The sequence below is a fragment of the Prosopis cineraria genome, unplaced genomic scaffold (genome assembly GCF_029017545.1).
Source record: "Prosopis cineraria cultivar Desert tree isolate PC_DT_omini unplaced genomic scaffold, ASM2901754v1 PC9, whole genome shotgun sequence".
Lineage (NCBI taxonomy): Eukaryota > Viridiplantae > Streptophyta > Magnoliopsida > Fabales > Fabaceae > Prosopis > Prosopis cineraria.
Window position 1 is genome coordinate 17,512,694 of NW_026555340.1, and position 14,769 is coordinate 17,527,462.

The following is a 14,769-nucleotide window of genomic DNA, read 5'->3' on the forward strand; positions in this document are numbered from 1 at the left end:
TCCCAAATGGATAAAAATGAACAATATAGTAAAGGAAGGAACAACAGAAGCAGGAACACGTCCCTTATCACTTCTCACAAGCAAGCCTTCAATGATAGGTAGTTCACAATGATGACATATCCAAAAATTAAAATCTGTATTTATTAACATGTCTTCCCAATTTTTCTCACAGACCACCCTATACAGTCCTCAACCAAGCACGAGATGTTGATAGAGAGAAATGCAAGCATTGGGACTAGAAACATATGTGAGGTTCTAAAATCAAACATGTCCATTTGGTACAATGTTTGTGGTTGCTTGTTCATCATTGCCCTTGTCATCATCATCTTCTTCTACTTTGTTAGTAAGCAAGAAAGTTGATTTTCTTAGATTGAGACTGTTGAGGATAGCATTCAAACATCCATAAAGGTGGCATGTGGTTGATTTGATCATCCACATTCGTTGTTCATTTATCCATTTTTGGAATGAGCCTCTTGATGTGAAGACTTCTTGTAAGTGCTTACATTGTGCCGATATAAAGATGAAGGTAAAGATGATGAAATATGGATTTGAGACCTGTCAAAACCAAACAAGAAAAATAAGTATATTTATTTGAGTTTGGGCCTACCATGTCAAAGTATTAAAGAAATTATTCAAAAAATTAAGAATATTAAAATAAAATCACAACAAAATGTGCTTATAGGAGTTCTTCAAAAGCTCTCCATAGGTGGCACTCTGATATATATGGCTATTTAGTGCTTTTGAAGTACTCTTGTAGGCAAAAAAGAAATGCTCCTATAAGTTTTTTTGGTTGTAATAGTGTATTTAAGTGCATCAATTCTCCATTACGAAGCAAAGCCACAAACAAGTAGGGTATAAACTCCACCTAAACAATAAGGCCACTTCCCCACCTATGTGTTTGTTTAAAGACAACACCATGATGCACAATACTTGCAAAGAAAACAATCAACATTAGATTCTAAATAGTTATAATAATGGGATAATAAATTTTTTTACTCAAGTTATCAATTTAGTCTTTAAAATTTAATTTTTATCAATTAAGTTTCAAGAGTTTCATATTCATACATAATTAATTCTTATAATGTTATCTCCCCTTCAAATCATAAAGACTAATTATGTACAGTAAAAAAATTTTAGAGAGTTGATTGATAAAGACTGAATTTTAAGGAAAAAATTGATAACTGAAACAAACTTAAGAAGTTAAAATTTTCATTATCCCTATGATAATTGTTTATTGTTACCTTTGGGTACAAGGGGATTCCATGTAGTAGGCAAAGTGGCGGGATGATAGCAAAAACAACATATAGGCAAGCAATAAAGAGGAAAGAGTGTGAGTTCTACATAACATGAACTCTGAAGTAGAGGCATCTTGAAAGGGCCATATATTGGTGGACAAAACTTGCTCAACACATCTCAATCAAGCCAGAGCTCCATCTTATTCCCTGAATCAACAAGTCATTCAAATTTGTAGTTGCAGTTCCCAAAAATTGTGGCTTGGGAGGATCACAAAACACTAACCTCCAACCATTACAGTGCAAGAAGAACCCAGTTAGGACATCTTCAACAACACTAGCATACAAAAATCCAACCTGCTAGCAACATATCTATCAGCAAAGCAATACAAATTTACATACTCCCTCCATTCTTAAATATAACATATCTTCTAGAAGTTTATTTTCCTTTCTTAGGTTCCTTTTTGACAAGTTCAAGAATGTAACAATACATGAGTTGATTAAAAGTATCTCCTATTTAGGATTGAAGGGAGAAGATTAATTATAAAAAAACTGAGAAAAAATTCATGCAATTAATCAAAATATATGATTAAAATAAGTTTGAAATGTAAACTACTCACTATATAAATACACACACACCTCTTGACCCCATTTGGTGCTAGTTTCATAGTTACAAGAAGCCAACAGCTTAATCTCTGGCTGTAACAATGCATGAGTATCATCAGAGACCAAATCCGGTGTGTAGTTTTTGCTCAAAGATTTGATAAACTCATTGGATGAGCCAAATTGTTTTTGAAGTTGAGCAAGTTCAATATTACCTAGCATTCAAATCAATGTCAAATTAATCAATATATAAATTGCTCATAGATTTTGGTCCTTGAAATTAAACTAGATCTATATTCTCCTTAACAAACAAATTAAGTAAAACAAATCTAAAGAATAACACATTATCACATACCTTTGCAAGTGTAATTTCCATATAATGCAACCCTTTTTGCATAAAAGCAAGTTCCACTCAATACTGGTCCTTGAAGGCCATCCATTCCATGCCACAAAACCTAATCATCAAGGTTTAAGATTCAATCCACATCTGATTATGAAACCATAAGAATCCTTGAAGCTAAAGATATATATATATGTGTGTGTGTGTGTGTGTGTGTGTGTGTTTATGCATGCATGTAAATGCTTAACTTTGAATGCAGATCTAAGCTGAGAGTCATAAATATCATTTTTGGTGATAGATCGAAATTTGTGAGGGAATTGAACAAAAGCAAGAGATGGTGATATCTTGGGATCAAGATGGAAACACAGTGCTTGCTTTGCTGAAGTTGGGTCATTGCACATCATGTCACAGTCCAGGACTAAAAGTATGGAGCATTGCTTATCACACCTGATACTCGAAGCTGTAATCAACGACGAAACCGTGATTTAATTATAAGGAAAATAAGATAAATTACACATATACACACTACAAAACTTTTATAAATTTCAAGGGGAACATCTATATCAATGTTACAAAAACTAAACTAGACAATGAACCAAAAAGGTATAGCAAGTAATGGATCTTACGATTTAACCAATTAGACTGGTAGTTGAACCAGTGACATAATAATTAAATAAAAATTAATATTTATATGCAAATGTATATATAACATTAAAAATACTGATAATATCTTTCCTAGTCAAAGTTGTTCAATCATAATATATTAAATTTTAATTTTTCTCATTTTCATATGTATATATTTTTATTTAGCTTATTTGTTTTTTTTAAAGTAAATGAGTTTTCAATTTTCCCTACACTTTTATTCATATAATGCTAATAAAAAAATCATGTACTCATATTTTACTATGATAATCCAGAAGTAAGTTGACATTAATATTTTTAAATTGAATAAAAAATGTATTATTAGAATAAGAGGAAAAATAGTTCAAAACAATGCAATTGTTCTACATTTTGGGTTTTTGCTATATTTTCAAAACCCAGGTCATAGCAGGGTTCAGTTTTGGGCTTATTACTTGATGAGTATCTGGGCCATCTAAATTTTATGGAATTTATTTTTTATATTTATTATAAAAAAATTATAAAAATTTAATAAATCTAATTTATCATTTGGACAATACAAATTTAATTTGAATGTTCCAATTCAATATTAATTTTTTTTTAATTTTTATAAATTTACTATCTAGATGTACTTTGGACATACTAGATCTAAAATTATCAAAATACATCTGAACAGTCAATTTATAAATTTTTTTAAAGAATTAAAATTAAATTAAATGATTCAAATTAAATCTATATTATCTAGATTAATAATAAAGTCAATTTATTAAAAAATTTATTTTAATAAATACATAATAAAATATAAAATAAAACTAATAAATCTAATTTGGATGGTCCATATTGCTCGTCAGATGATGAGCACTGAAACTAAATGCAGTCATAGCAAGCTAACCTGCAACTAGTAGAATGAATTAAATGATTGAACCAAATCACTTTCTTTATTTGGTGACAGTTCGACCTGTCTGAGTCAAAACTTTGATCCACATACTACTAAAATCATTTTAAAACTTGGGAGACGTGGCCCTACTGGTCCCTTTGCACCACGCTGGTTGCAACAATACACGCACACACAAATTAATATTTCTTTATGCAAATTATGTAGAGTTCCGCCAGTGGGGAGCTGAGTCAAGGGGTGGATAACAATTTAATTTAAAAATTAATAATTAATTTTTTATGAAAAAAAATATAGGTGAGTTGGGTCTAGAGAAATTATCAAAGCAGGGCATTGCCTCTATATTCAAAGCACTTACAGATATTGGTAACCGGGACTTGAATCCACAAACATTACAGAGTTATGGACCAAATTCTAAGCACCTAAATCAACTTTTGTTGGTAATATTTATTTATTTTTTTGAAATATCATATATCTACAGATTTAGTGTTAAAATATCATATACCTAAATAACTGCGAACCCAAAAATATGAGCGCAATTTGCCCCTTTAAATGAACATGGTTTGGCTTTGAAAAGTCTGATTTACATACTGTAAGTGCAAAGTATTGAGTTCAGTTTAGAATATGTTACCAAGACATTGAGAGCTCCAGCCTTGAAATGGTGGGGATGATTTGTCCTTTTTTCTCGACAAACATAAACCAACAAAGGCAATTTCACTTTCTTCAATTCATCCTCTTCAACATTTTCTTGCATCGCCTGTCTCATCAATCTCTCTTCTTAGATCACTTTTTTACTCTCTCTCTATATATATATATATATATAATATCCACTCAAAAAAAAAAGAAGAAAAAAATTGATCATAAAAATAAATAAAACTTAAGGGTATAAGTCCTAAAGACATAAATGATGACTACAAAGGATCATGGTCCTTGAGGGACAATATTTTTAAGTAAAAATATCAAAATACCTTCCTCCTTTTTCTGCACTTGTTTCCAAGATACAAATTACTAAAGATTTATAGATGACTTCAAAATATAGAAAAAGAAATGATATTTTGTTACTTTTTTAAAAAAAATATATAGTCACTTAAGGACCATGGTTCCTGCTGGTTTTTTTTTTTGACATTTATAGTTTACGTCCAAATATTTGGGGGAGGGTGCCTTTTCCCTTACCTTTTATTTTCCATCTTTTTTCCCTCATCATCGTTAGATCAAAACTTTTCAATAGTTCAGATTTAATATTTGATAAAATTATTATTATTGTTTTACATAAAATGTATAAATAAAATATAGTGGCTTTAAATGTTCAGATCAAATTTTGATAGTTTAAATTTATTTATATATTTTAACTAAAATTAAAATAATAATTTTATCAAATATTAAATCAAAACTGTTAAAGCTTCAATCTAATGGTGATGAGGGAAAAAGGAGAGAAATGAAGAGTAAGATCCCATTTGATTGTTAAAAATGACGAGAATAGAATGAATTAAAAAAATAAAAATAAAAAAAATAAGTATGATAAAACTTAATATTATATATTATATATATGAAAATCATTACACTCTCTAAACATTTCATGATTATGACTCTTAACCCTATAAATTAAATTATCCTTCTTCCTTATAAATATAGTTTATCTATTTTTATTTATATTTTGATCACCTTATTTTTATATTTATTTTTTTAATCTATTTCATTCATTTCTATCCATCAAAGAGACCTAAAAAAAGACAGAGGCACTCCTCTCCCCAAATATTTGGGCCTTTTGGTCCTTGCAGCCATTTTTTTCAAAATTTAATTTAATTCATAATAATTTAGAAAATTATTTTAACTTAATTTAATTTTACCTCAATCATTGAGGGGTGATCTTGACTAATACCAGAGTCGGCCCCATCTGCTCTAATTCTCATTATGTCTTCTTTAAAGTCCTCATATTTTTCCTGTCACCCAAATCAATAGCCATCAATATTAATATCTATATTTACACAATAAGATATTATTCTCAATATGCTAATAAGCAGCAAAAATTAGAGTTTATTTTAGATTTTGCTTAAGCACACAAAACCCAATCCAATTTTATTTTATATAATAAACACTATTTATAAGTTCATAGACAGCATGTGACTCAATCCTTTGGCCATATAATCCTTAGACTTCCTATAGTTTTTAAAATAACTGTCCAAGTAACTTCAGACACACACACACACACCTCAGTGACAGAAAATTGATTGAAAATATTGTATTCGAAACTAAAACTCAAATCTGTAGATTTTTAGATTAAATATTGTTGGAAATAATTTTATCAGACAATGAAAAATATGATTCTATTTTAAAATTTCTAATGTAAATTTGATTCTATAATTTTATTTTAACTAGTTTTAGAAATATTAAAAAAAAGCATTTGCTCATCTTTGAGGATATTAGGGAAAGTATAAGTTCCTTTTAATTAGTCGGATAATCGAATCTATGTTATACATTTTTATTTTTTTTATAAAAATCAATATTTTCTTTTAAAAATAGAAAATTGAGTATAAAAAAATTTCTCAACAGTCAACTAAAATATAGTAATTTTATTAAATAAAACAAACAAGGCTCGGAATTATATTTCACATCTGCTACAAATTAAAAAATTCAATGAAGAATTTATTTTTATTTTTTTTACCTTCAGATCAAAATTTCATCTTTAGATCTAACATCAACTTAATTAATTAGCATAAATTAAATAAATATCAAACAAAAAGCCATAAATAGCAAACCTTGATCTTCTTCTTTTCTGCAAAAAACTCAATATCTTCGCCATCGTCAATCTCATCATCAGAAAAGTAAAGCTTAGGGCAACAACTCTTCACTCTGTATCTTCTGCAGAAGGGAAGCCACCACCTTGCGAACCTCCAAGCCGACCTCAGTCCACATAAAGTCTCCGGCGAGCCGCCGTCATCAGACACATAAACATGAAGCTTCTCCAGCGGGTAATCGAGAGACATGGCAGACAACACAGTGTTCATAACTTGCTCAGCAGGCTCCTTACTTGGATCTGTAGTACAAATGAACACATCAAGAGGAGGAAGCTGGTGGTCGTCCTCCGGTAATCTTTCTGGGAACACGGTCCTGACGACTGGACGCCACCGGTAGGCGACGCCGAGGAGCCAGATAAAGGAGAGGATGGCTTCTGAAGCGAAGATCAGAAGAAAGGGAAAGAAGGAGATAGTGGTATTAATGTTAGTGGTTTCATGGAGGAAGAAGAAGGAGAAGAAAGAAGAGGCTCTGTAATAGAATAAGAAAGCTAGAGAAGTGAGATGGAGGAGTGTGTGTAGCTTGTTGATGAGAGCTTGATGCTTCTGGTCATGGCAGAGATTGAGAGGGAGAGAGTCCTCCATTTGGATATTCCTGAGTCGCACAACGATGCGTTCTCTCTCTCTCTCTCTCTCTCTCTCTATATATATATATTATAATATGAGAGAGTGTCTCTTGTGTGGACGGAGCTTCGGTGCTCATTTATATCATTTAACTTTGATTTTTTGAAAAAATTATTTAAATAAATACAGAATATAAACTAATAATAAAAATTTAACTTTCAGTTTTTTAAAAACATAATTTTTTATTGAAAAAATATCAATTGAAAAGCTATAAATTTGGACTACTCAAATTAGATTTGAACAATCGAAAAGTGATGACCTTCCAATCAGATGAGCACTAAAATTGGTTTCGTCTTGTGTGTGTAGAGGCATCAGGTTTTAGGGCCGAGAATATGGGTTAAGTTATATGAGTTGACTTAAATAATTAGTTAAAATAGTTGGGTTGGATTAAAAAAAATAATTCAAATAAAAATTATTTTTTTAACCTGAATCATATAATCCGTGAATTATTTGAGTTAACCCTAAGGAGTTAAAATTAGTCTGTTTAACCCATGTTTTTTTTTTCAAAAAAATAAAAAGAAAAAAGGTGAAACTTTTTTGAATATAAACTATATTAAATATAACTTACTTAGCTAGATCAATTCATGTATGTTATACAAATATTATAAATTAATATTTTAATATAGTTAGAATGAATCATAAAGGAGTAGTAAATTAGACTCACTATTTAAGTGTGTTTTTTTTAAATTTATAAAAAATAAATTAAGAAAAATAAATAAATGGGTTAGATAGTTAGTCTATTTAACTCATCAACTCTCAAGAGTGGGTTGGGTTAGAATTTTTTTAACTTATATAAAAATAAATTGAACCCAATCTAACTTATTTTTTAATAACTCATATGGGCCAATCTATATGGTTTGAATTGACTCATATTCTCATCTATATCTGATTTCCACACTTATGTATGTGATTTCCACACTAATGAGCAATTTGGAACTATCCAGATTTACTTATTTAATTTTTATTTTTTATTTTTTATTTATTAAAATAAAAATTATAAATTTTAATAAATCTACTCTATTATCAATTTGAACAATATAAATTTAATTTAGATAATTTAATTTAATATTAAATATTTTTATAATTTTTATAAATTAACGATCTAAATGTAAAGTTTAGGTTTAAAATTTTCAAGTTGTAATTTTTTTAATTTTTAAAGAGATGATTTGAAAATTATTTTTATATTCAATTTTTAATATTATATTTGATAAAATAAAAATTTATAAAAATTATAAATAAAAATTTAATTAAATCCAGACTGAACAGAATATATCTGAATAATTAATTTATAAAAGTTATAAAAAATTTAATATTAAGTTAAGTCATTGAAATTAAATTTATATTATTCAATAAGATTAATTTTATTAAAATTTTATAATTTTTATAATAAATATAAAGTAAAAATTTAAAAATTTGGACGTCGGATGCGCATCACAGAATGCAAACGCGTGTGTGGATACGATTTACCGAGTGAGTGAATACTACGAGTGGCCTACTTTTCTTCATGGGTTGCGTTACAGTGAAGGGTACTGTTAGCATAAAAAATTTAAATATCCTTTGTCTTATTCGCAGTATCTTTTATGTCAATAATAGTGATCATGAACCTTTTTTTATTTTTTTATTTTTTTTAAAGTAAGTGCATCCCTGTTTATTCTGTTAAATTTATTTGAAGTGTTAACTTTAATCCTTTCAAAAAAAAAAAAAAGAAGAATAATATAAAAAGAAGAAAAAGAAAAGAAGCAAACACATAACGTGAAAAAATTTTCAGAAATATTTTTCCAAAAAATTTTAATATTTTTAAATTAATAATGATACATAAATCATCATTTACAGGGTATTTCTATTTTGTGTATTTTTTGGAAATTTTTTAAAGTTCTTTTATGCAATTTTTAAGCTAACTAATAATTAAAATTAACTTTTTTTAAAAACTAAGGTACCTAATGCCCATTTTCAAATGTTAAAGAGAAAAATTTGCACCATCTATGTGTTCAAAATACAAGACACTTCTAGACAAATAATTGAATGAGGAATACCTTTCAACCCAAATAATTTTAAAATTAAGATTTACACAACGTTTATACACATATCCACAATTGAAACACAAGGCTCTCATACAAAAAATTGTAACACCTTTCATTTTGTTCGCTTAACAAAGCTATTAAATCAGGGATTCCTTTCTCAAACATATGTTTTTTTTTTTTGTATTACTTAGATCTCGAGTTATTCCTACAGTTGATAGTAATAAGATTAAAGGATTGTCTTCTCTTTCAAGAAATATTTTTTAATATACATTTTCAAAAATCAAATCCTCAAATGATATTTAAGACACCCAAATTACTATCACCTATATCATACTCACTTGGTTGAAACATTTTTTTCCCCGTACAAGTAACTTTCAAACAACATTTAAAATATTTTTTCCTTGGAGTTGAGCTCTAGCGCAACATATTTAAACCATTCACACGAATGGGCCCACAGCCCAACCCAAGTCATCAAACATTAAAGCGGACCTTCATCCACAACAAAACGCTGTGGAATTTGCATAATGATTTTCAACACCTTAGGACCCCTTTGGATACCTATCAAAAAAAAAAAAGGATTGATTATAAAAAAAATTTTGATTAATATGATTAAATTTAAATATTAATTAATTAATTAAATTAATTTTAAGCATAATTGAAAAGTAAAATTAATGAGCAAAATTCAAAGTAAAATTGAAAATCAAGTATAACTATAATTTTGTAAAATTATATTCAAACACCTTATTATATCGATCAGTAATCACAATGAAATGAGAATCACCAATATGTGTGTGTATTTATAAAATAAAATTTATGGAAAGTCGCACTTTTAAGTTGTGATGGTTATTAAAAGAAAAGAAATATTAAATTGTGATGGTGTATCTCAATTTAGATTTTGGGCAGCATAAGAGGCATATAATTTAGTTCGTATCATTACACAATTTTTTTTTTGGTTATTCATAAGTATCTTCTTATTGAAGACAATTATATTTGAAGTATTGTCAACATTAAATGTAGGCACTTTTTTTATTGAAAATTTAAATCTTGATTTATTATATTATGAGAGATTGGCCCTTTTCATTAAACTTAACTCTTGTTAGTTTTGTTTCATTTTTTTATTCCTTCCTTTCCCACCCTCTTATCTTACAAAAGAACTTTTGGTCCCAACAAAATACATTTAGGCAATGTTCCTTTTCCTGTAATCTTTTCATTCTTTTAAAATGATTCCTTCTACTAAGTACAGCTATGATGTAAAGTTGAAATGCTAGATTGAAGCAAAATACAGGTATAGGGAACGAGAGTGAAATTTAAGCACACATTAAAGGACCAACATCAAAATAAAATCAAAAGATGAAAGTAAAACTTGAATTAAAGTTACAGGATATTTTTGCTTTATATTACTTTATAGTTTATGTATTGTTTGTAGATAGAAGAACGGATTAAACACCACTAATATGGGAATAAGGCATCTTTATGATTCTTTACGAATGTGAGCACCTTCGGTAAGATGGGGAGGAGAAATTTTCATGAGTTCAATTTAAAAAAAAAATTGATAAAAGTAGTTGTGAAATTTTAATAAATAAAAGATGTAAGATAAAAGAGAGTTGAGTTTGGTGGAATGAGCTAATTCCTTACAACTTAACTAACCAAGCCTTATAGAGAGGAATATCTATATTTAATACCTAACCATATCTCAAATATTATTCTTTCCAATAAAAGGATATCTATGGATAACCAGGAAGGAATAATTGCATTCAAAGATATTTGGTAAAATTAATAAAAATTGAAGTGATATAGATATAAAAAACTTAAAAATTAATAAAAAAATTTAATCATATGTTTTTTTTTTCTAAAACCAACTTATTAAAATTTCTCATACCTTTTGAATGCAACATTAAGCGTGAGGTGGTGAGTTGACCCTTCTTGATGCACTGGGTAAAAATAGAAAAAATAGCACTAAAGGACCACTAATGAAAATTAACATCAGTCAAGGATTAATTTATTTAAAAATTATACTGTAGTCCCTTGGTCCTTGATTGATATTAATTTTTTATGTTAAAAGATAAAATTGGCCTTAAAGTTAAAAAAAAGGCTACCTTTCACTGTCTTCAGTCACTAGACCTCCTATCGACAATGAGGTCGCCAAAGCTTTGGTGCCTGCGACATTTTTTTAAAAGAATATTTGCTTTAGGTGGCCAAGGGAGGGTTTGATCCCATGACCATTGGCCACCTAAGACCTCCAAGTCCTTTAATTATATATGGCAAAAAAATATAAGTAGTAAACTAAGCTTTCAACCATTTTCATATTATAATATAATGATGTATTGTTAGTTCTTGAACAGCACTTATTATTTTACTAATATTACTTGTTAATCTAATATGGGCAATTATAAATTGAAAACTTTAAAATATCATGCATTTTACTTATTAAAAGTCTGAATGTATTGTTGTTAATTAAGAATATGTTGTTGTCAAAACTCAAATAAACACTTATTGATAAAACACTGACATTTACAATTATACCTATCTTACATATTTTTCTAGCTTGTCAAAGCTCGAATGGACTTTTGTTAATCTAAAATGTGTTGTTATTAAAACCCAAATAGATACTTGATAATGAAAGATTACCACGTACAATTATGCTCAACTTACATGTTTTTTCTAACTTGTTAAAGCTTAAATGAACTATTATTAATTTAGAATAAATTGTTGTTAAAATGAGAATAGAGACTTGCTAATGAAAGACTAATAGGCACAATTATCCATTCAGGCTTTAACAAGCTAGAAAAATATATAGGATGAGTATAATTGTATGTGTTAGTCTTTGATTAGAAAGTATCTATTTGAGTTTTAAAACCAACTCACTATAGATTAACAATAGTTGATTCAAGCCTTAACAAACTAGAAAAACAAATAAGATGTGTTTAACTGTACGTGTTAGTCCTTCATCAACAAGTATCCATTTAATTTTTAACAAGAACTCATCCTATATTAATAACGATCGATTCAGGTTTTAACAAATTAGAAAAACATACAAGATCTATTAATTGTGTAGGTGTTAGTATTTCATCAATAAGTATACATTTAGATTTTCACAATAATTCATTAAAAATTAACAACAATCTTTTCATATTTTAACAAGTTAAAAAATTGATAGAATGTGTTTAATTGTACGTATTAGTCCTTTATCAAGAAGTATCCATTTCGGTTTTGACAACAACCACTAGTACAAAATATGAAATTAAAGGGGCATTTTCTACATCAGTTGGAAAGCAAATGATGTAGAAAGTCAAGACAATGGCATCTTTATAATTATAGTGAAGGTTTGTGGACTTTCTACATTGGTTTACCAATAGCCAATGTAGAAAGTACATTATTTACATTGGGTATAAAAGAAACCAACATAGAAAGAGGCATATGTTTTAAAAAAAATAAGAAAAATGAACTTTCACACACTTGATGTAGAAAATAGCTTTTCTACATTAGGTGAGATGAACCCAATGTAGAAAAGCATGCTTCTACATTGGGTGTACAACACCTGATGTAGAAACATGCTTTTTTACGTTAGGTAAACTGAACCTAATGTAGAAAGCCATGATTATATATCGGATGCACAACACTCGATGTAGAAAAGCTATTTTCTATGCACCCAATGTAGAAACCTGGTTGTTTACATCAAGTGTTGGGCACCCAATGTGAAAAGTTTTTTATATATTCTTCCTCTTCTATTTTTCTCTCATTCTCGCCTGCAGCAATCAATTTCTCCCCCATCCTTTATCTCCTCTCCCTCTCTTCCAACCCCTCCTCTCCTCCTCTCGCGAACCCTCTCCTCCTATTGTAAGTAATATTATTTTTTTATACCTTTAAATTTCTATTCAATTGTATATATTATTAATTATGATTGTTAGTTTTATGTTATAGGATGCTCTTAAGGAGCAACAAGCCCAAGGAAGCTTCATTCCAAAGGACAAAAATGTTATCTTGGCAATTATAACAAGCAAACTAAAGCCTTCGGGTCATGTAAGGGGCGCTGGACATGGTGTGGGTATAAAAGATTACTTTGGAGCACATGCATCTCATAATTCAAGAGGTGTAGTGACTAAAGAAGAACTTAATATGGTGATATCTATTGTGAGGTGGCAGACTAAGGATGAGTTTAAAGCTTCATTAACAACTTGGCTTTTATAAATGAAGGAGCAAATGAAAGAGGAGATGATAAGCTCACAACAGGAAACATCTATTGAACCAATTCACATGTCTCATGGATTTCATACCACAAGGGAGTAATGTCCTTGAGCATGTGTTAGAGGGTCTTTCTAGTAATAACATTGGTAAACCATGCGATATATTTTTGGAAGACCTTGACAGACAGTTGAATACTCTTTGTAGTGTTTACAACCTTAGGTGGTTAAGTGAGACTGGTGGTTAAAGATCCAGAAATGCCAGATGCGTTAGTCCAAATCCTTATTAATAAGGTGAAGACTGTTGTTGAAGCTTTTGGAAATTTGATCTTATGGCCTAAGAGATTTATGAATATAGTTCAAGTTGTGGTATGAAATTTCATGCATTTTTTTATGTAACAGCTTTTCTAACATGTGTTTTTTTACTAATTATTTCTTGCCTTTTTATTATATAGCAGCTTCCCTTGTTGAATCTCTTGAAACTTCTAGAACTCTTATTGACTTCACACCAATGAATGATCTTAACATTGTATGATTCATCATTCAAATTCAAAGATTTAAAAATGGATCTGGAGGTTGTGGGTAAGAAAGACAAGATAGTGATCGTTGAAAGGGAAGTTTTGCTTCAACTTCTTTCAAATAGCCAGCTTATCACACCACATATTGAACTATTTAAAATGTAAGTATGTTTTTCCTTAATATAATTAACTTAATCATCAAGTTTAGTGAACTAACATGATTGCATTGTTGTAGGTACCTCCATCATTTGTGCATCAAGTCAAGCAAAGCTGATAAGTTTAGATTCCTTTGCCTACATCCTATGACAGAGAAAAGGAATACTGAGTTAAGGGCCAAGTATGTAATGTCTATCTTGACATTACCAAAACAACACTCTAATAATACCATTATGATAATTAGGATTAAGTAAATTCCTTATATAAGGTTGTTATAACATAATAGTTTACTAAAATTAATTTAAAATATTGGAATCTTAAAAAACCCTTTTTGAAAAGATATTTGAGCTTAAACCATGGTTTAAAACAAGTCAAACAGGGTAGCAAAAGTATAGAAATTAATTACAACACTTAAATGCATCCAATGGGCATTTTAGAAATTTTCTAGAAAATACCTTGTCAGCCGCGACGCATAAGTCACTAGTTACGATAGATGGTACGTACTCCTGTTGTCATGAAAATCCCTCCAGCCAACTTTTAGATGAGCTATATTGCTATCTAACATTTGATTTGAGCGACGAAAGTGTCCACACGTCACTAATTGAGTCATCTAGCTATTAGCACCAGCCTCGCACTATACAACCATTTAAAAGCTGGACACCGAACACAAATTGGTCCATTTTCCCTTCTTAAACATACACAATAGTGTCTAAAACCCCCAAGTTAGTGCCATTAGCCTTGGAACCACTTGAACCAACTCAATGGATAATACATAACCTAATAGATGAATCA

The 14,769-nt window shown here is 29.2% G+C and overlaps 1 protein-coding gene across 1 annotated transcript; it reads right to left on the reverse strand.

The window, feature by feature from the left end:
* Positions 1–224: 224 nt before the first annotated feature.
* LOC129319878 (cellulose synthase-like protein G2) lies at positions 225–7,139 on the reverse strand. The gene is given in 11 exon segments (XM_054964973.1): positions 225–555; positions 1,242–1,295; positions 1,297–1,409; positions 1,412–1,589; positions 1,872–2,050; positions 2,191–2,290; positions 2,424–2,599; positions 2,602–2,635; positions 4,317–4,442; positions 5,533–5,625; positions 6,442–7,139. Coding segments are annotated over 11 exon segments (1,968 nt in total). The 5' UTR covers positions 7,063–7,139; the 3' UTR covers positions 225–261.
* Between the last annotated feature and the right edge of the window lie 7,630 nt (positions 7,140–14,769).